Raw genomic sequence first — 22,426 nt, 5'->3', positions numbered from 1 at the left:
TTCTGAAGAAGAGAAATTTGTTAACATCGAGTATAGAGTTAAATGTCAGGAAGTCATTTCTGAAAGTATTTGTATGGAGTGTAGTCATGTATGGAAGTGAAACATGGACAATAAATAGTTTAGACAAGAAGAGAATAGAAGCTTTCGAAATGTGGTGCTACAGAAGAATGCTGAAGATTAGATGGGTAGATCACATAACTAATGAGGAGGTGTTGAATAGGATTGGGGAGAAGAGAAGTTTGTGGCACAACTTGACTAGAAGAAGGGATTGGTTGGTAGGACATGTTCTGAGGCATCAAGGGATCACAAATTTAGTATTGGAGGGCAGTGCGGAGAGTAAAAATCGTAGAGGGAGACCAAGAGATGAATACACGAAGCAGATTCAGAATGATGTAGGTTGCAGTAGATACTGGGCTGGGAGATGAAGAAGCTTGCACAGGATAGAGTAGCATGGAGAGCTGCATCATACCAGTCTCAGGACTGAAGACCACAACAACAACAACAACAACAACAACAACAACAGCTGAAAGAGATAAAAGCTATCCCAAAGATTGACTTACAGAAATGCTTTTGGGGTGGGGAAAAAGCTCTGGTGTATGTCAATGGGGATAGTTTAATGTGACTAATGACACAAATTCCTGTTATTTTTTAACACACTCCTTAGAAATGAAAATGAAATGATCATGTGGTATTAATTGGCTTGGATATCCCCTTCGGTGTTTGGCCACCGTATTGCAAGTCTTTTTAGTTGACGCCACTTCGACGACTTGCGTGTCTATGATGAAAATGATGATGAAAGGCACAAACCAGCCAGTCCCCTGTCAGGAATCGAACCTGGTTCCCCTTGCATGGTACGTGGTGACGCTACCACTGCACTACAGAGTGCACACATCACAATTTCAGACACACGACACAAGGAGGGCAGTACAATATACAACAGATACAGTGAAACTGCATAAAAATTCTGACATTTTCAGTCAAATTTTAATAGAACTTACCATAAAGTTTAACATGAATAATCTGACATATCACACTTACCTCTTTGAGTCTGTCCTGCACAGACATATCACCTTGTTCCTGACGAGCTTCAAGGTCTTTGCATTCAGCTAGCAACTCTGTGCGTTTTACATCTGCCTTTAATACTGTCTCTACTGCACTTGTGTCATCGGCCACTACTTCTTGCTCACAACATAATATGTCAATGCCTGGTGGAATTGCAAAGGCCCGTGATGCTATATGCCTCAACAAAGTCGTTTTACCATGCCTATGAGAGATAAAGACAAAACTACAAATCAGAACGTATAACATTGCAGGATTCGTACCCCTGTTTGAGTAAGGAACTTCACACAAGTAACCAAAAAATTGGTTAAAACAAAGTTCAATAAATTCAAAGTGATGCTACTGTAAACACATACATTTCAGGGAGCAAACAATCCATATTTTAAAGACTAGATTTTAAGGTTTTTATAAGAAAACCTGTCATTATAAACACTATGAAGTATATTTGCAAGAAAATTTGTATAATTTCTAAAAATTACATCTGTAAGTACTATCTTATTAGAAGAACTTGTCAGCAGTCAATATCTTACACTGCAAAATTCTGATCTCTGATCTATCAATATTCAATGTGGAGCAAGACAAACAATAAGAGTGCACACATCTCAAAAGTTTAACACTTTGGAGATAAATGTAGAGCTCCTATGTCACAGATTACACCCCAAGAAGAGGAGTTATGTAGGACTACGTCGACCATATCTAAGCTCTGTAAATGTGATACATTTATCTGTCATATGTATAAAGATGCTCTATGATGCTTGTTTTACCATGAAAAAGACCAAGATGGCAGCAACTGTCACTCATATTGCTGAGAAAGAAATACAGACAACAGTATATGTTACTTGCTTTGTGGTGTTCACTTTCCCTTTGTTACAAAGCACCACATCTCACATGGTCACACACAGTGCAGAGACATTGATTGTTCTCTGCTACACACACTGATTTATTTTCAAGATGGCCTTACAGTACAGTACTGAAAAACAGAAAAGCACTAACTGCCCAAAAGCTGTAGAAAAAAAAGCACTTTCATATGGCAGAGAAGACCATTTTTTTGTTCGTGAAATGGAGAACTGCTAGGAATGTACTACTTTTGAAAAAGGACAAAATGACTAAATCCAACGTTAATTTCAGAACCACATTATAAATAAGAGAGATGACAAAAACCTATTGTATTTCGAATTATAATAAAAACAAGGCTGGTGTGAACCGCAGTGACCAGCTAACGGCAACCCTTTTGAAAGCACGTAATGTGGTAGAAGAGGCCTCACACCCACCTCCCCCCCTCTTTCATTCTAATGACCAGACAACTTCCTTGTGAAACTATTCAGATTCCCACAGTTTACAGGACAGTTAAACATGCAGTAATGCTGTGGTTGGGTAGTACACATTAAAAAATTGGTTAGAACTCGAGATTCCACAATTTGACGGGTCAGGAAGAGCTAGCAGTATCTTTATACTTGATGTTGCACTTTCACACTCACTCACAGCCACAAAAGGACAAATGGGAAACTTCGCTAAGGAACAGATGGCGGCAGGATGCATGAGGACATGCTATAATGATCGCCATCCAGTAGTAACCTTGAGCCCAAACTCATTTCTTTAACTGTGGCTTTGCTACCCCTCTCACCTCCATAATATTAGAACAATTATTGTCTGAAAATATGTATTCAGCTCATTTACCTTGTGCACCTATGTAAATGAAGAAAAATCATTTGACTAAGATTGATAACTGATTATGAGCACAGGGCAATGAAAGTTGAGAAATTATCATGGTCTACTAAGCAGCACCAAGTATAATTCCCAGGGAGGGCAAACGATTGTGAAGCAAGAATTACCATTTTTATTAGCATTTTGTATGACAAAGCCAGTAGTTTTGTTACTCTCACTTCAGTGCCATTGTTAATTAACATGGGCCTCTATAGTTCTATACCATTTTAATTTATAGTTATATCGTTCAGTGATTTAACTGAGGACTCTGGTTCAATATTTTAGCTCTCAAGAAGAAATACAGAGTGTGGGTTCAATCAATTCAAAATCTGTCACAAAGTAATGTGGTTCACTGGGCACAACTTCTCCTGATAGAAAGGAAGGAAGGAAAACTGGAACAAAGTTTTTAGTAAATGATTCATTTTAATTTTGTACTCAAAATTCTAAAACTAAATGAATTTTATACACAAGTTAATGTATTTTCCCATGAGTGCATTGCAAAAATATGACAATTGACAATATGCATTGTTGATGTAAGAAACATGATCTACACTGCCAATACAAGATTTATATTTTCAGTCTGCTATCAAATGAGATTAGATCTACGTTTCCTCCAGTTCTGGTTCTTTGGAAGATACTTTTCTATTGCTTTTTAGGATCAGCTGAGATGTTTGCTAGTGCTTCATGATCTTGCAATCAAAGTGTGACTTTTTAACTAAGCTAGACTATGGATACACTCCAGATCAGTATATCACCACATGTAAGGTGTGGCTTTGCTTTTGGCAATTTGTAGCCTGAAAACGAACTTTAGTGAATGGAATCATGTCATCAAAGCAAACTAAGGTGCAATTACCTGCTTGGGAACTTTCGACATACAATAGTAAATGTTTCTGTGTGGAACTAAGTGCACTTTTGTTTTCCATATATTTCTGCAATACAGTAAATGTCTAGCAATAAATTTAGTAAATACACGATATTGGAGAGTCCAGTAGAGATGCAGTGCCAGAACAATGCAGCCATCTCCTCCATGTGATACTCAACTATGTTGTTAATAGTTATGCTTAACTTGTCCACGAAAATTATGTTATGAATGGCAATGATGCTAAATTCTGAGAAACAACTACGTTTATAACTGTGGAAACTTTTGACACATTCCTGTGCACTAAGTTTTAATGTCAGAACCATAACTTAACAGATTGAAACTATTATTATTATTATTATTATTATTATTTCTATTTTTCTCAGACCTTAGGTCTGGTTAAAAATGGCAAGTGACGCGGACCTTCATCAAGCGTGACTTCCTTTTAACTGTATGGTATATGTTACATTGTATTTAGGAACTTTCGGGTTATTGAACACGTATCAATAATTACGGATTTCTGTAGTTGTATATATACGTTTGGATGTAGCTGTATTGCATTGATGTACTGGTGGATATTGTGTGGTATGACTCCTGTAGTTGATGCCACATGTCCTTGACTTCCTCAGACAGTTGGATGTATTTTTCAATTTTTTCTCCTATTTTCTTTTGTATATTTGTTGTATTGGGTATGGATATTTTGATTAGTTGTGTTAATTTCTTCTTTTTATTGGTAAGTATGATGTCAGGTTTGTTATGTGGTGTTGTTTTATCTGTTATAATGGTTCTGTTCCAGTATAATTTGTATTCATCATTCTCCAGTACATTTTGTGGTGCATACTTGTATGTGGGAACATGTTGTTTTATTAGTTTATGTTTTATGGCAAGTTGTTGATGTATTATTTTTGCTACATTGTTGTGTCTTCTGGGGTATTCTGTATTTGCTAGTATTGTACATCCACTTGTGATGTGGTCTACTGTTTCTATTTGTTGTTTGCAAAGTCTGCATTTATCTGTTGTGGTATTGGGATCTTTAATTATATGCTTGCTGTAATATCTGGTGTTTGTTTGATCCTGTATTGCAATCATGAAACCTTCCGTCTCACTGTATATATTGCCTTTTCTTAGCCATGTGTTGGATGCGTCTTGGTCGATGTGTGGCTGTGTTAGATGATACGGGTGCTTGCCATCTAGTGTTTTCTTTTTCCAATTTACTTTCTTCGTATCTGTTTATGTTATGTGATCTAAAGGGTTGTAGAAGTGGTTATGAAATTGCAATGGTGTAGCCGATGTATTTATATGAGTGATTGCTTTGTGTATTTTGCTAGTTTCTGCTCGTTCTAGAAAGAATTTTCTTAAATTGTCTACCTGTCCATAATGTAGGTTTTTTATGTCGATGAATCCCCTTCCTCCTTCCTTTCTGCTTAATGTGAATCTTTCTGCTGCTGAATGTATGTGATGTATTCTATATTTGTGGCATTGTGAACGTGTAAGCGTATTGAGTGCTTCTAGGTCTGTGTTACTCCATTTCACTACTCCAAATGAGTAGGTCAATATTGGTATAGCATAAGTATTTATAGCTTTTGTCTTGTTTCTTGCTGTCAATTCTGTTTTCAGTATTTTTTTTAGTCTTTGTCTATATTTTTCTTTTAGTTCTTCTTTAATATTTGTATTATCTATTCCTATTTTTTGTCTGTATCCTAGATATTTATAGGCATCTGTTTTTTCCATCGCTTCTATGGAGTCACTGTTGTTATTCAGTATGTAATCTTGTTTAGTGTGTTTTCCCTTGACTATGCTATTTTTCTTACATTTGTCTGTTCCAAAAGCCATATTTATATCATTGCTGAATACTTCTGTTATCTTTAGTAATTGGTTGAGTTGTTGATTGGTTGCTGCCAGTAGTTTTAGATCATCCATGTATAGCAAATGTGTGATTTTGTGTGGGTATGTTCCAGTAATATTATATCCATAATTTGTATTATTTAGCATGTTGGATAGTGGGTTCAGAGCAAGACAGAACCAGAAAGGACTTAATGAGTCTCCTTGGTATTATTATTATTATTATTATTATTATTATTATTATTATTATTATTATTATTATTATTATTATTATTATTACTGAAAAAACTGTCTCAATCACACAGTCATTTATTAAAAGTATCACTAGTTTTGGCCTCTAGTAGTAGGCCATCTTCAGGTAATGCACCATTCGGCTGACGATAACACTTGGAGCAACTGTGCTGACCCTAGTCAGGAAAATGTTGTGTGACTGGGGTCAGCACACCTGTTTTAAGTGGTGTCGTCGTCGTCGAGATGATGCATGATCTGAAGACAGCATACTACTGGAGGCCAAAACCAGTCATATATTTAATAAATGACTGTGACAGAGAATGTTTTTTTACTAATTTTACTTTACTGAGAGAAAAATTGTTAAGTTCCAATAATGTTATCTAAACTTTTTATTGTTATATCTCAAATTGTGTTTAAAATTCACTGCATTCCTTTGTAAGTAATGTCACTTCCTGTTTTTTCCCCCTGTAATGTGAAAATGAATTCCTTTGTTATTGTAGTCTTCAGTCCAATGACTGGTTTGACATAGCTCTGCACACTAGTGTATACTGTGGCAGCCTTTTTGTCTCTGCATAACTACTGGAACCCTCATCCACTTTAATTTGTTTACTGTAGTCAAGTCTTAGAGTTACTTCAAAATCCTGTATCTCCCCTCACCCCCCCCCCCCCCCCCCAACACGCACACACCCATACATAATTCCCTCCATTACCAAACTGAACATTCCTTAATGCCTCGTAGTATATCCTATCAAACTGTGCCATAAATGTCTTTTCTGCCCAACTACATTCAGTACCTTTTCACTAGTTATTTGATCTACCCATCTGATCTGCATTCTTCTGTAACACTACATTTACATAGCTTGCATTCACTGCTTGGCTTAACTGTTTATTACCCACTTTTCAATTCCGTAGAACACTACACCTTTTGAAAGGAATTCCTAACACTTAAATTTTCATCTGAAGTTACAAAATTTTTCTTTTTCAGAAACACACATTGCCAGACTGTATTTGTTATCATCTCTACCTCAGTCAATGTCAGTTATTTTGCTGCCCAAACAGCTAAACTCGTCTACTACTGTTAGTATCTTATTTCTTAATCTGCTTCCATCAGCATCAAAGGATTTAATTCAACTACGTTCAATTAACCTTGTTTTACCTTAGTTGGTGTTTGTCTTATAACACCTTTTTAAAATATTATACCTTAAATGCGACTATTTTTGGTTAGGCTCTACCACGACTTATCAATATCAATTGACACAACAAGTTTACTTTTAAGAGTCATTGTCATCAATTTCCACAAGGCATTAAGAGGAATAGTACTGCATGTATGTGTTGTGCTCCAACTTCAGAGTGAGCTATGGCATTGTACAGTAGACAGTAATCCTCATAAAGCCACCTGATGGATTAAACCTTCAAAACATGTCGTCAAAGTAAACAGTGACTGGTAACAGTGAACTTATCATTCTGTTCAACTGATCTTCCGAGTCCTTTGCTGTCTCTGACAGAATTACTGTGTTGCTGGAAAACCTAGACTTTTTCCTTCTGCTCCCTGAACTTTAATTCCCTTTCCAATTTCCTATGGTTTATTTTGGTGCTTGCTCAACGAACAATAATAGTGGTGGACTACAATCCTGTCAACTGCCTCACTCACACATCCTTCAGATAATAATAATAATAATAACAATAATAATAATAATAATAATAATAATAATAATAATAATGTTCTGCCAGTCGTAAAAGGCGACGAAAAGAACAAACCACTAATAGGGCTAACCCCCCTTTTAGTGTGATTACTTGGTTCAGGACAGAACTAAAGAAGCCTCGGACAAGTGCCGTCATGGTCGGGGACGACGCTTGAACCCTATGCCCGCCCACAATGGTAACGACACAGCTAGCCAACTGGAAAAGGATTTAAATCCGAATAGAGGTGTTTTGCAGGATATGCTTCCTGCAACCACCCTAGAAGGAAAACAAAGACAGAGGATGAGATGGTCAGATGAAGTTAATCGACACCTCATGTTCTGTTATTACCAAGCAACAAACCTAGGAACCAACACAACTGGATACAGATCACAAGTATACACAACATTTATTACCAGATACCCGGAATTAAAATTTTTAACAGAACAACGACTAGCTGATCAGATCCGTGTAATAATCAAAAATAACAGGATACCCCAGTCAGAATTAGAAAACATCAAACAACAAGTACAACAAATACTGGAACAAAATAATGTGCAATCAGAAGAGGAAGAAAACACAGTAATGGACTCAAACATCCCAGAGCAAACAAACAAAGACCAAGACGCATCAATTAAACAATCAGAGGAAAACGAAACCTTAACACAGCCACCAGAACAAGCACAAATAGAACACGAAGAGAGACACGTGTTAGATATAGAAGAGAAATTTCAGCTGACATATATAGAATACAAAGACACAAATACAGACATTAGACCATTCTTGCATAGACCGCCAAATAACCCACAAGTCGAAACAACAATAAAAACTATCAACACAATCATACACAACAAAATAAATGAAAACACAACTATGGAAGAGTTACAACTACTGGTTTATATAGGAGCACTCACTACACTAAATATACACACTAGGCAGAGATCAGAACAAACCAACACACAGAAGAAACGCACAAAACCAGCATGGCAACACAGGTTACAGATCAGAATAGAAAAACTGAGAAAAGACATCGGACAGCTAACACAATTTATAAGAAATGAAATATCAGACAAAAAACGAAAAAGGTTAGGTAAAATCTCACAACAAGAAGCAATAGAGCAATTAGATGAAAAAAAGCAGAAATTGCAAGCATTAGCCAAACGACTTAGAAGATACAAAAAAAGTGAAAATAGAAGGAAACAAAACCAAACATTCAACACAAACCAAAAGAGATTTTACCAAACAATGGATAACACACACATTAAAATAGTCAATCCACCAAACATAACAGACATGGAACACTTCTGGAGCAGCATATGGTCAAACCCGGTACAACATAACAGGCATGCACGGTGGATACAAGCAGAAACAGACACATACAAGATGATACCACAAATGCCTGAAGTGATAATTTTGCAACATGAAGTCACCCGAGCAATTAATTCTACACACAATTGGAAAGCCCCTGGAAATGATAAAATAGCAAATTACTGGCTAAAGAAGTTCACCTCAACACATTCACATCTAACTAAATTATTTAACAGTTACATTGCAGACCCATACACATTCCCTGATACACTTGCACATGGAATAACCTATCTGAAACCTAAAGATCAAGCAGACACAGCAAACCCAGCTAAATATCGCCCCATAACATGCCTACCAACAATATACAAAATATTAACTTCAGTCATCACACAGAAATTAATGACACATACAACACAGAACAAAATTATAAATGAAGAACAAAAAGGCTGCTGCAAAGGAGCACGAGGATGTAAAGAGCAACTGATAATAGATACAGAGGTGACATATCAAGCTAAAACTAAACAAAGGTCCCTACACTACGCATACATTGATTACCAAAAAGCCTTTGATAGTGTACCCCACTCATGGTTACTGCAGATTTTGGAAATATACAAAGTAGATCCTAAATTGATACAGTTTCTAAACACAGTAATGAAAAACTGGAAAACCACACTTAATATCCAAACAAATTCAGATAACATCACATCACAGCCAATACAGATTAAGCGTGGAATATACCAAGGAGACTCATCAAGTCCTTTCTGGTTCTGTCTTGCTCTGAACCCACTATCCAACATGCTAAATAATACAAATTATGGATACAATATTACTGGAACATACCCACACAAAATCACACATTTGCTATACATGGATGATCTAAAACTACTGGCAGCAACAAATCAACAACTCAACCAATTACTAAAGATAACAGAAGTATTCAGCAATGATATAAATATGGCTTTTGGAACAGACAAATGTAAGAAAAATAGCATTGTCAAGGGAAAACACACTAAACAAGAAGATTACATATTGGATAACCACAGCGACTCCATAGAAGCGATGGAAAAAACAGATGCCTATAAATACCTAGGATACAGACAAAAAATAGGAATAGATAATACAAATATTAAAGAAGAACTAAAAGAAAAATATAGACAAAGACTAACAAAAATACTGAAAACAGAATTGACAGCAAGAAACAAGACAAAAGCTATAAATACTTATGCTATACCAATATTGACCTACTCATTTGGAGTAGTGAAATGGAGTGACACAGACCTAGAAGCACTCAATACACTTACACGATCACAATGCCACAAATATAGAATACATCACATACATTCAGCAACAGAAAGATTCACATTAAGCAGAAAGGAAGGTGGAAGGGGATTTATAGATATAAAAAACCTACATTATGGACAGGTAGACAATTTAAGAAAATTCTTTCTAGAACGAGCAGAAACTAGCAAAATACACAAAGCAATCACTCATATAAATACATCAGCTACACCATTGCAATTTCATAACCACTTCTACAACCCTTTAGATCACATAACATCAACAGATACAAAGAAAGTAAATTGGAAAAAGAAAACACTACACGGCAAGCACCCGTATCGTCTAACACAGCCACACATAGATCAAGACGCATCCAACACATGGCTAAGAAAAGGCAATATATACAGTGAGACGGAAGGATTCATGATCGCAATACAGGATCAAACAATAAACACCAGATATTACAGCAAGCATATTATTAAAGATCCCAATACCACAACAGATAAATGCAGACTTTGCAAACAACAAATAGAAACAGTAGATCACATCACAAGCGGATGTACAATACTAGCAAATACAGAATACCCCAGAAGACATGACAATGTAGCAAAAATAATACATCAACAACTTGCCATAAAACATAAACTAATAAAACAACACGTTCCCACATACAAGTACACACCACAAAATGTACTGGAGAATGATGAATACAAATTATACTGGAACAGAACGATTATAACAGATAAAACAACACCACATAACAAACCTGACATGATACACACCAATAAAAAGAAGAAATTAACACAACTAATTGAAATATCCATACCCAACACAACAAATATACAGAAGAAAACAGGAGAAAAAATTGAAAAATACATCCAACTGGCTGAGGAAGTCAAGGACATGTGGCATCAGGATAAAGTCGACATTATCCCAATTGTACTATCAACTACAGGAGTCATACCTCACAATATTCACCAGTACATCAATGCAATACAGCTACATCCAAACATATATATACAACTACAAAAATCTGTAATTATTGATACATGTTCAATTACCCGAAAGTTCCTAAATGCAATATAACATATACCATACAGTTACAAGGAAGTCACGCTTGACCGAGGTCCGCGTCACATTCCATTTTTAACCAGACTTAAGTCTGAGAAAAAAAAAAAGTCAATAATAATAATAATAATAATCCCCGTGGAGGCTCGGGAAAAGAATAGGCCTTCGGTATGTTCTGCCAGTCGTAAAAGGCGACGAAAAGAACAAACCACTAATAGGGCTAACCCCCCTTTAAGCGTGATTAGTTGGTTCAGGACAGAACTAAAGAAGCCTCGGACAAGCGCCGTCATGGTCGGGGACGACGCTTGAACCCTATGCCCGCCCACAATGGTAACGACACTGCTAGCCAACTGGAAAACGATTTAAATCCAAATAGTGGTGTTTTGCAGGATACGCTTCCTGCAACCACCCTAGAAGGAAAACAAAGACAGAGGATGAGATGGTCAGATGAAGTTAACCGACACCTCATGTTCTGTTATTACCAAGCAACAAACCTAGGAACCAACACAACTGGATACAGATCACAAGTATACACAACATTTATTACCAGATACCCAGAATTAAAATTTTTAACAGAACAACGACTAGCTGATCAGATTCGTGTAGTAATCAAAAATAACAGGATACCCCAGTCAGAATTAGAACACATCAAACAACAAGTACAACAAATACTGGAACAAAATAATATGCAATCAGAAGAAGAAGAAAATACAGTAATGGACTCAAACATCCCAGAGCACACAAACAAAGAACAACACGCATCAATTCAACAATCAGAGGAAAACAAAATCTTAAGACAGCCACCAGAACAAGCACAAATAGAACACGAAGTGACACACGTTAGATATAGAAGAAAAATTTCAGCTGACATATATATAGAGTACAAAGACACAAATACAGACATTAGACCATTCTTGCATAGACCGCCAAATAACCCACAAGTCGAAACAACAATGACAAATATCAACACAATCATACACAACAAAATAAATGAAAACACAACTATGGAAGAGTTACAACTACTGGTTTGTATAGGAGCACTCACTACACTAAATAAGCACTCACTACACTAAATATACACACTAGGCAGAGATCAGAACCAACCAACACATGGAAGAAACCCACAAAACCAGCATGGCAACACAGCCTACAGATCAGAATAGAAAAACTGAGAAAAGACATCGGACAGCTGACACAATTTATAAGAAATGAAATATCAGACAAAAAATGTAAAAGGTTAGGTAAAATCTCACAACATGAAGCGATAGAGCAATTAGATGAAAAGAAGCAGAAATTACAGGCATTGGCCAAACGACTTAGAAGGTACAAAAAAAAAGTGAAAATAGAAGGAAACAAAACCAAACATTCAACACAAACCTAAAGAAATTTTACCAGACAATAGATAGCACACTCATTAAAATAGACAATCCACCAAACATAACAGACATGGAACACTTCTGGAGCAACATATGGTCATACCCAGTACAACATACCAGGTATGCACGGTGGATACAAGCAGAGACAGACACATACAAGATGATACCACAAATGCCTGAAGTGATAATATTGCAACATGAAGTCACCCGAGCAATTAATTCTACTCACAATTGGAAAGCCCCTGGAAAAGATAAAATAGCAAATTTCTGGCTAAAGAAGTTCACGTCAACACATTCACATTGAACTAAATTATTTAACACATCCAAAAACAAAGATGATGTGACCCACCAAACGAAAGTGCTGGCAGGTCGATAGACACACAAACAAACACAAACATACACACAAAATTCAAGCTTTCGCAACCAACGGTTGCTTCATCAGGAAAGAGGGAAGGAGAGGGAAAGACGAAAGGATGTGGGTTTTAAGGAAGAGGGTAAGGAGTCATTCCAATCCCGGGAGCGGAAAGACTTACCTTAGGGGGAAAAAAGGACAGGTATACACTCGCACACACGCCCATATCCAACTGCACATACACAGACACAAGCAGACATTTGTAAAGGCAAAGAGTTTCGGCAGAGATGTCAGTTGAGGCAGAAGTACAGAGGCAAGATGTTGTTGAAAGACAAATGAGGTATGAGCGGCGGCAACTTGAAATTAGCGGAGGTTGAGGCCTGGCGGATAACGAGAAGAGAGGATATGCTGAAGGGCAAGTTCCCATCTCCGGAGTTCTGACAGGTCGGCGTTAGTGGGAAGTATCCAGATAATCCGGACAGTGTAACACTGTGCCAAGATGTGCTGGCCGTGCACCAAGGCATGTTTAGCCACAGGGTGATCCTCATTACCAACAAACACTGTCTGCCTGTGTCCATTCATGCGAATGGACAGTTTGTTGCTGGTCATTCCCACATAGAAAGCTTCACAGTGTAGGCAGGTCAGTTGGTAAATCACATGGGTGCTTTCTGCCGAAACTCTTTGCCTTTACAAATGTCTGCTTGTGTATGTGCAGTTGGATATGGGTGCGTGTGCACGAGTGCATACCTGTCCTTTTTTCCCCCTAAGGTAAGTCTTTCCGCTCCCGGGATTGAAATGACTCCTTACCCCCTCCCTTAAAACCCACATCCTTTCGTCTTTCCCTCTCCTTCCCTCTTTCCTGATGAAGCAACCATTGGTTGTGAAAGCTTGAATTTTGTGTATGTTTGTGTGTCTATCGACCTGCCAGCACTTTCGTTTGGTGGGTCACATCATCTTTGTTTTTGGATGTATTTTTCCCACGTGGAATGTTTCCCTCTGTTATATCCATATCATAAATTATTTAACAGTTACATTGCAGACCCATACACATTCCCTGATATGCTTACACATGGAATAACTTATCTGAAACCTAAAGATCAAGCAGACACAGCAAACCCAGCTAAATATCGCCCCATAACATGCCTACCAACAATATACAAAATATTAACTTCAGTAATTACACAGAAATTAATGACACACACAACACAGAACAAAATTATAAATGAAGAACAAAAAGGCTGTTGCAAAGGAGCACGAGGATGTAAAGAGCAACTGATAATAGATGCAGAGGTGACATATCAAGCTAAAACTAAACAAAGGTCGCTACACTACGCATACATGAACAACTCAACCAATTACTAAAGATAACAGAAGTATTCAGCAATGATATAAATATGGCTTTTGGAACAGACAAATGTAAGAAAAATAGCATAGTCAAGGGAAAACACACTAAACAAGAAGATTACATATTGGATAACCACAGTGACTGCATAGAAGTGATGGAAAAAACAGATGCCTATAAATATCTAGGATACAGACAAAAAATAGGAATAGATAATACAAATATTAAAGAAGAACTAAAAGAAAAATATAGACAAAGACTAACAAAAATACTGTATGATTAAATGATGATGGCGTCCTCTTGGGTAAAATATTCCAGAGGTAAAATAGTCCCCCATTCGGATCTCCATGTTGGGACTACTCAAGAGGACGTCGTTATCAGGAGAAAGAAAACTGGCGTTCTACGGATCGGAGCATGGAATGTCAGATCCCTTAATCGGGCAGGTAGGTTAGAAAATTTAAAAAGAGAAATGGATAGGTTAAAGTTAGATATCGTGGGAATTAGTGAAGTTCGGTGGCAGCAGGAACAAGACTTTTGGTCAGGTGAATACAGAGTTATAAATACAAAATCAAATAGGGGTAATGCGGGAGTAGGTTTAATAATGAATAAAAAAAAATAGGAGTGCGGGTAAGCTACTACAAACAGCATAGTGAACGCATTATTGTGGCCAAGACAGACACGAAGCCCATGCCTACCACAGTAGTACAAGTTTATATGCCAACTAGCTCTGCAGATGACGAAGAAATTGAAGAAATGTATGATGAGATAAAAGAAATTATTCAGGTACTGAAGGGAGACGAAAATTTAATAGTCATGGGCGACTGGAATTCAAGAGTAGGAAAAGGGAGAGAAGGAAACATAGTAGGTGAATATGGCTTGGGGCTAAGAAATGAAAGAGGAAGCCGCGTGATAGAATTTTGCGCAGAGCATAACTTAATCATAGCTAACACTTGGTTTAAGAATCATGAAAGAAGGTTGTATAGATGGAAGAACCCTGGAGATAATAGTAGGTATCAGATAGATCATATAGTGGTAAGACAGAGATTTAGGGACCAGGTTTTAAATTGTAAGACATTTCCAGGGGCAGATGTGGACTCTAACCACAATCTATTGGTTATGAACTGTAGATTAAAACTGAAGAAACTGCAAAAAGGCAGGAATTTAAGGAGCTGGGACCTGGATAAACTGAAAGAACCAGAGGTTGTACAGAGTTTCAGGGAGAGCATAAGGGAACAACTGACAGGAATGGGGGAAAGAAATACAGAAGAAGAAGAATGGGTAGCTTTGAGGGATGAAATAGTGAAGGCAGCAGAGGATCAAATAGGTAAAAAGATGAGGGCTAGTAGAAATCCTTGGGTAACAGAAGAAATATTGAATTTAATTGATGAAGGGAGAAAATATAAAAATGCAGTAAATGAAACAGGCAAAAAGGAATACAAACGTCTCAAAAATGAGATCGATAGGAAGTGCAAAATGGCTAAGCAGGGATGGCTAGAGGACAAATGTAAGGATGTAGAGGCTTATCTCACTAGGGGTAAGATAGATACTGCCTACAGGAAAATTAAAGAGACCTTTGGAGAAAGGAGAACCACTTGCATGAATATGAAGAGCTTTGATGGAAACCAGTTCTAAGCAAAGAAGGGAAAGCAGAAAGGTGGAAGGAGTATATAGAGGGTCTATACAAGGGTGATGTACTTGAGGACAATATTATGGAAATGAAAGAGAATGTAGATGAAGATGAAATGGGAGATATGATATTGCGTGAAGAGTTTGACAGAGCACTGAAAGACCTGAGGCGAAACAAGGCCCCCAAAGTAGACAACATTCCATTAGAACTACTGACGGCCCTGGGAGAGCCAGTCCTGACAAAACTCTACCATCTGGTGAGCAAGATGTACGAGACAGGCGAAATACCATCAGACTTCAAGAAGAATATAATAATCCCAATCCCAAAGAAAGCAGGTGTTGACAGATGTGAAAATTACCGAACTATCAGTTTAATAAGTCACAGCTGCAAAATACTTACGTGAATTCTTTACAGACAAATGGAAAAACTGATAGAAGCCGACCTCGGGGAAGATCAGTTTGGATTTGGTATAAATGTTGGAATACGTGAGGCATTACTGACCCTACGACTTATCTTAGAAAATAGATTAAGGAAAGGCAAACTTACGTTTCTAGCATTTGTAGACTTAGAGAAAGCTTTTGACAATGTTGACTGGAATACGCTCTTTCAAATTCTGAATGTGGCAGGGGTAAAATACAGGGAGCGAAAGGCTATTTACAATTTGCACAGAAACCAGATGGCAGTTATAAGAGTCGAGGGACACGAAAGGGAAGCAGTGGTTGGGAAGGGAGTGAGACAGGGTTGTAGCCTATCCCCGATGTTATTCAATCTGTATATTGAGCAAGCAATAAAGGAAACAAAAGAAAAGTTTGGAGTAGGTATTAAAATCCATGGAGAAGAAATAAAAACTTTGAGGTTCGCCGATGACATTGTAATTCTGTCCGAGACAGCAAAGGACTTGGAGGAGCAGTTGAACGGAATGGACAGTGTCTTGAAAGGAGTATATAAGATAAACATCAACAAAAGCAAAACGAGGATAATGAAATGTAGTCTAATTAAGTCGGGTGATGCTGAGGGAATTAAAATAGGAAATGAGACACTTAAAGTAGTAAAGGAGTTTTGCTACTTGGGGAGCAAAATAACTGACGATGGTCGAAGTAGAGAGGATATAAAATGTAGACTGGCAATAGCAAGGAAAGCGTTTCTGAAGAAGAAAAATTTGTTAACATCGAGTATAGATTTAAATGTCAGGAAGTCGTTTCTGACAGTATTTGTATGGAGTGTAGCCATGTATGGAAGTGAAATGTAGATGATAAATAGCTTAGACAAGAAGAGAATAGAAGCTTTCGAAATGTGGTGCTACAGAAGAATGCTGAAGATTAGATGGGTAGATCACATAAGTAATGAGGAGGCATGGAATAGAATTGGGGAGAAGAGGAGCTTGTGGCACAACTTGACTAGAAGAAGGCATCGGTTGGTAGGACATGTTCTGAGACATGGAGGGATCACCAATTTAGTATTGGAGGGCAGCGTGGAGGGTAAAAATCGTAGAGGGAGACCAAGAGATGAATACACTAAGCAGATTCAGAAGGATGTAGGTTGCAGTAGATACTGGGAGATGAAGAAGCTCGCGCAGGATAGAGTAGCATGGAGAGCTGCATGAAACCAGTCTCAGGACTGAAGACCACAACAACAACTACAACAACAACAACAAAAATACTGAAAACAGAATAGACAGCAGGAAACAAGACAGAAGCTATAAATACCTATGCTATACCAATATTGACCTACTCATTTGGAGTAGTGAAATGGAGTAACACAGACCTAGAAGCACTCAATACACTTACACGATCACAATGTCACAAATACAGAATACATCACATACATTCAGCAACAGAAAGATTCACATTAAGCAGAAAGGAAGGAGGAAGAGGATTTATCAACATAAAAAACCTACATTATGAACTGGTAGACAATTTCAGAAAATTCTTTATGGAACGAGCAGAAACTAGCAAAATACACAAAGCAATCACTCATATAAATACATCGGCTACACTATTGCAATTTCATAACCACTTCCACAACCCTTTAGATCACATAATATCAACAGATACGAAGAAAGTAAATTGGAAAAAGAAAACACTACATGGCAAGCACCCGTGTCATCTAACACAGCCACACATCGACCAAGACGCATCCAACACATGGCTAAGAAAAGGCAATATATACAGTGAGACGGAAGGTTTCATGATTGCAATACAGGATCAAACAAACACCAGATATTACAGCAAGCATATAATTAAAGATCCCAATATCACAACAGATAAATGCAGACTTTGCAAACAACAAATAGAAACAGTAGACCACATCACAAGTGGATGTACAATACTAGCAAATACAGAATACCCCACAAGACATGACAATGTAGCAAAAATAATACGTCAACAACTTGCCATACAACAAACTAATAAAACAACACGTTCCCACATACAAGTATGCACCACAAAATGTACTGGAGAATGGTGAATACAAATTACACTGGAACAAAACCATTATAACAGATAAAACAACACCACATAACAAACCTGACATCATACTTACCAATAAAAAGAAGAAATTAACACAACTAATCGAAATATCCATACCCAATACAACAAATATACGGAAGAAAACAGGAGAAAAAATTGAAAAATACATCCAACTGGCTGAGGAAGTCAAGGACATGTGGCATCAGGATAAAGTTGACATTATACCAATTATACTATCAACTACAGGAGTCATACCACACAATATCCACCAGTACATCAACGCAATACAGCTACAGCCAAACGTATATATACAACTACAGAAATCTGTAATTATTGATACATGTTCAATTACCCGAAAGTTCCTAAATGCAATGTAACATATACCGAACAGTTAAAAGGAAGTCACGCTTGATCAAGGTTCGCATCACTTTCCATTTTTGACCAGACATAACGTCTGAGAAGAGAAAGAAGAAATAATAATAATAATAATAATGTGGTTTCTGTAGAAGATGCCCTATGGTCGGCTCCAAAATGAAGCAGGTCCATCTTAGCTGTGGAGAAGCCACATGCAACATAAACAATTCTTGCTTGTCATTATGTACTCTATAGTCCTCCTGGGGCACTGTGGTGTTAGCAAATGGTTTTTATGACAGATGTGACTTGTGGGGAAGTTGCATACAAAATAGCAGTGGACGTAAAACAGTTCTTTATTAATTTATTCAGCTTAGGCAGTCTTCTGCATGTGCCCTCCTCTTTGATAAGGACTATTGTGCTTTCATAATATTCTGACATTGTAGTGGCAGACAAGGAATACCGGACACACTCATAATATGTGCTGCTTGGGCAGTTGCATAGTGTCCTGACATCACAGTTACACTGGGGCTCAATTGCCAACTGCGTCTGTAGCACCACAGGTGGCTCTGCTGCAATATAGCACAGGGTAGTCAGTAGCTCCTTCTCCATTGTGGTAGGTCATGGCACTGGCCAGAGCCTAATTCTGAACCAAGGTTGGTGGGTGGCAGCAGGAGACAGACTGACTCTGGTGAGGGAAAGGGGTACAGTAGAGGCAGCGGTAGTGTGCTGGCTCCAAGCTATGAGCAGTTGGGCAGAGTGTTTTCCTACTAATTTTATTTTCCTGAGAGGTCACTGTTAAATCCCAGTACTGCTCTCTAAATTTATTATTATTATTGTTATTATTATTATCTCAATTGTGAATGAAATTCACTGCATTCCTTTGTAAGTAATGCCATTTCCTGCTTTTCCCTTGTAATGTGAAAACAACTTTATGTGTTATTGTGGTCTTCAGTACAGTAATTGGTATGACATAGCTCTGCACGCTAGTGTATACTGTGGAAGTCCTTTCTATTCTGCGTAACTACTGGAACCCTCGTCCACTTTAATTGTAGTGAAGCCTTATTGTTACTCTAAAATTCTGTCCACCCCCCCCCCCCAAACACACACAAAAAAAAAAAATCCCTCCATCACCAAACTGACCATTCCTTGATGCCTCACACTATGTCCTATCAAATTGTGCCATAATTTTTTTTCTTCCCAGTTAAATTCAGTACCTTTTCATTAGTTATTTGGTCTACTCATCTGACCTGGTGGTGCAGTTATGGTAAAGATGCCGAGGCTGCAGCTGACAGTCTTGGTGCAGCTATGTTACAGGCGAGTTAAAATGCTGCCTCTTGATGCTGACTTTGCAGAAGTGCAGCATTTCTGTGCCACTGCGAAAAGGTCTGGAACAGGGTTGGCAACCAGTGTCCATCTGTTGTCAGGCAGGAGTGTGTCAAACTGCGGAAGCTTCCCGATGTCTCAAGTCATCGACATGGAAGCGGCGGGACAGAAGCAGACACATGGTGAGAGGTGCTTCTGCCAGTGAGACACTGATCGTGCCTGCTGGCTCTCCAGATACACCACTGGCTCTGGCTGTGGCTTATGCCATTACATGTGAGTCCATGTATTTTATCCCTATCTTCAGAATTTCAATCCTGTATTCCAGTCAATAATGTAGTAAGCTTTCTCCACATCTACAAACATTATAAACATAATTTTCCCTTCCTTCAACCTCTCTTCTAAAATATTCATATGTTGTTTTGCCATATTTTTCTACATAACTCAAACTGATCTTTCCCGAGTTTGTCTTCTACAAGTCTCTCCTGGCTTCTAAACACAATTCATGTCAATAATTTTGCAACTGTGATTTATTAAAATGATGGTTCTGCAGTATTCACATTGGCCAGCACCTGTCTTCTTTGGTGTTGTTCTTTAAATCTGAAGGTATTTCAACTGCCTCATATCTTACATACCATGTGGAATAGTTCTATCATGGTTAATTATCCCCAAGACATTAATAATTATGAAGAAATCTTGACTACCCCAGGTGCCTTGCTTTACATTAGGTATTTCAATGCTCTCTCAGATACTCCTCAGGGCATCATACATTCACTCATTTTCATTTACTTCCTCCTCACTTTCTATAATACTGTCTTCGAGTTTGTTTCCTCTTATATAATCCTTTCTGTGCTTACCACTGACTTCTCATTCAATTTCTTGGTTTTATGAAGCAACATCCTACACACAGCAACTATCTTGGCCATAGTCACAAAAGCTTCTACAGCTTTGCATTTCTCTTCTAGTCATTCCTGCTCCATCATTTGGCACTTCCAGTCGATTTTTTGTTAACAGTGCATAAATACACCCTCTGCTTTACTCAAACCCACTTAAAGTGCACAGGCATTGTAGTTTTTAACATTTTAAATCACAATCTCATAAAAATATTGAGCAAGTTTTACATTTTAATTGGATACCAACAATATTCACAATAATGAGATTGCTCTCACAATGGAATTAAAATCCAGATGTAAAATTCTTAATTTCATTACTATTTGTCAAATTACTAAAATTTCAGTAACCATCTCCATTATTGTTAAAATTTTTGTGAAAGGACTTAATTATAAAATTATACTGATGAGCTGAAACATTATGACCCTCTGTTTAACATTATGTTAGTCCACCTTTGCAACATAATAGAACAGTAAGTCAGTCTGAATGGATTCAAGTAGTAGTTTTCTGGAGTACTGGCACAAGATGCCTATGTGCACATCACACTTTTTCCACAAATTCTACTTGGTATACTGTTATCATCTCTGTCCGATAAAACAACAAGTGGGATGGGATGCATGTGGTCTGAAACATTCTTCACGTAGTCCACAGCCGACATAGTCCCATTTATTACTACCGTAGGTCCCATGAAAGCATAAGTGACTGTCTCCCATAGGATAATACACCTACATTTATACACGTAAGCCACCATACAGTACATGACAGAATGTACCTCAAACAACGCTTTCATCATTCCCTTTCCTGTTCCACTCTCATATGGAGCGAGGGAAACACAACTGTTGATACACTTCTGCGTGAGGCCTGGCTTCTCTTGTCTTGTTTTCATGGTCCTTACTCAAGATACATACTGGCAGCAGTGGGATAGTTCTCCAGGCTGTTTCACATACTGGTTCTCCAAACATTCTCAATAGTGTTTTGGGACAAGATTATAATCTTCCCTCCAGGAATGGAGGGAAGATTCATGGAGCATTTATATAACACTCTTATGTTGATCAAAGCTACTGATAACAAGCCTAACAGCATGCCTCTGAACTGCTTTGATGTCTTCCTTTAGTCCGATCTGGTGGAGACTAAACGCCTGAGCAGTACTCGAGAACTAGGCACACAAATGGTCTGTATGCAATCTTCTTTACAGATATGCTACACTTTCCAACAATTCTCCTAATAAACCAAAGTTGACCGTTCACCTTCCTTTCAAATGAGCTTATGCACTCCTTCCACTTCATGCCACTTTGTAATTTTGCTCTTCGATACTTAATCAAACTGTGTCAAACAGCATACCACTAATACTGTACTTCAGCATCCCAGGATCATTTTTACTACTCATCTCAATTAACTTAGATTTATACCAATCTGCCATTCATCACACGGAATAATTCCTCTATTCGTATCATCCTAAGTCCTCTCACAGTCATCCTAAGTCCTCTCACAGTCATCCTAAGTCCTCTCACAGTCACTCAATGATGACACTTTCCCATACGCTATAACATTGTTAGCAAACTAAGATTGTTGCTCAGCCTGTCTGTCATGTTTATGAAGATAGAGAACAAAAGTGGTCCCATCACATTTCACTGAGGCACTCTTGATGATAACTTTGTCTTTGATGA

General features: G+C 37.8%; 1 protein-coding gene across 1 annotated transcript in view; it reads right to left on the bottom strand.

Annotated features, from left to right (window-relative positions):
• LOC126092073 (ATP-binding cassette sub-family F member 1) overlaps positions 1–22,426 on the bottom strand; it is a 102,157-nt gene that overhangs the window by 44,090 nt on the left and 35,641 nt on the right. Inside the window, exon 4 of the mRNA XM_049907493.1 lies at positions 1,039–1,264. Within this exon, the coding sequence (XP_049763450.1) occupies positions 1,039–1,264 (226 nt within the window). The remainder of the gene's footprint in view (positions 1–1,038; positions 1,265–22,426) is intronic.

This window comes from Schistocerca cancellata, chromosome 7, assembly GCF_023864275.1.
Source record: "Schistocerca cancellata isolate TAMUIC-IGC-003103 chromosome 7, iqSchCanc2.1, whole genome shotgun sequence".
Lineage (NCBI taxonomy): Eukaryota > Metazoa > Arthropoda > Insecta > Orthoptera > Acrididae > Schistocerca > Schistocerca cancellata.
This window is presented reverse-complemented; position numbering and strand designations above follow the sequence as displayed.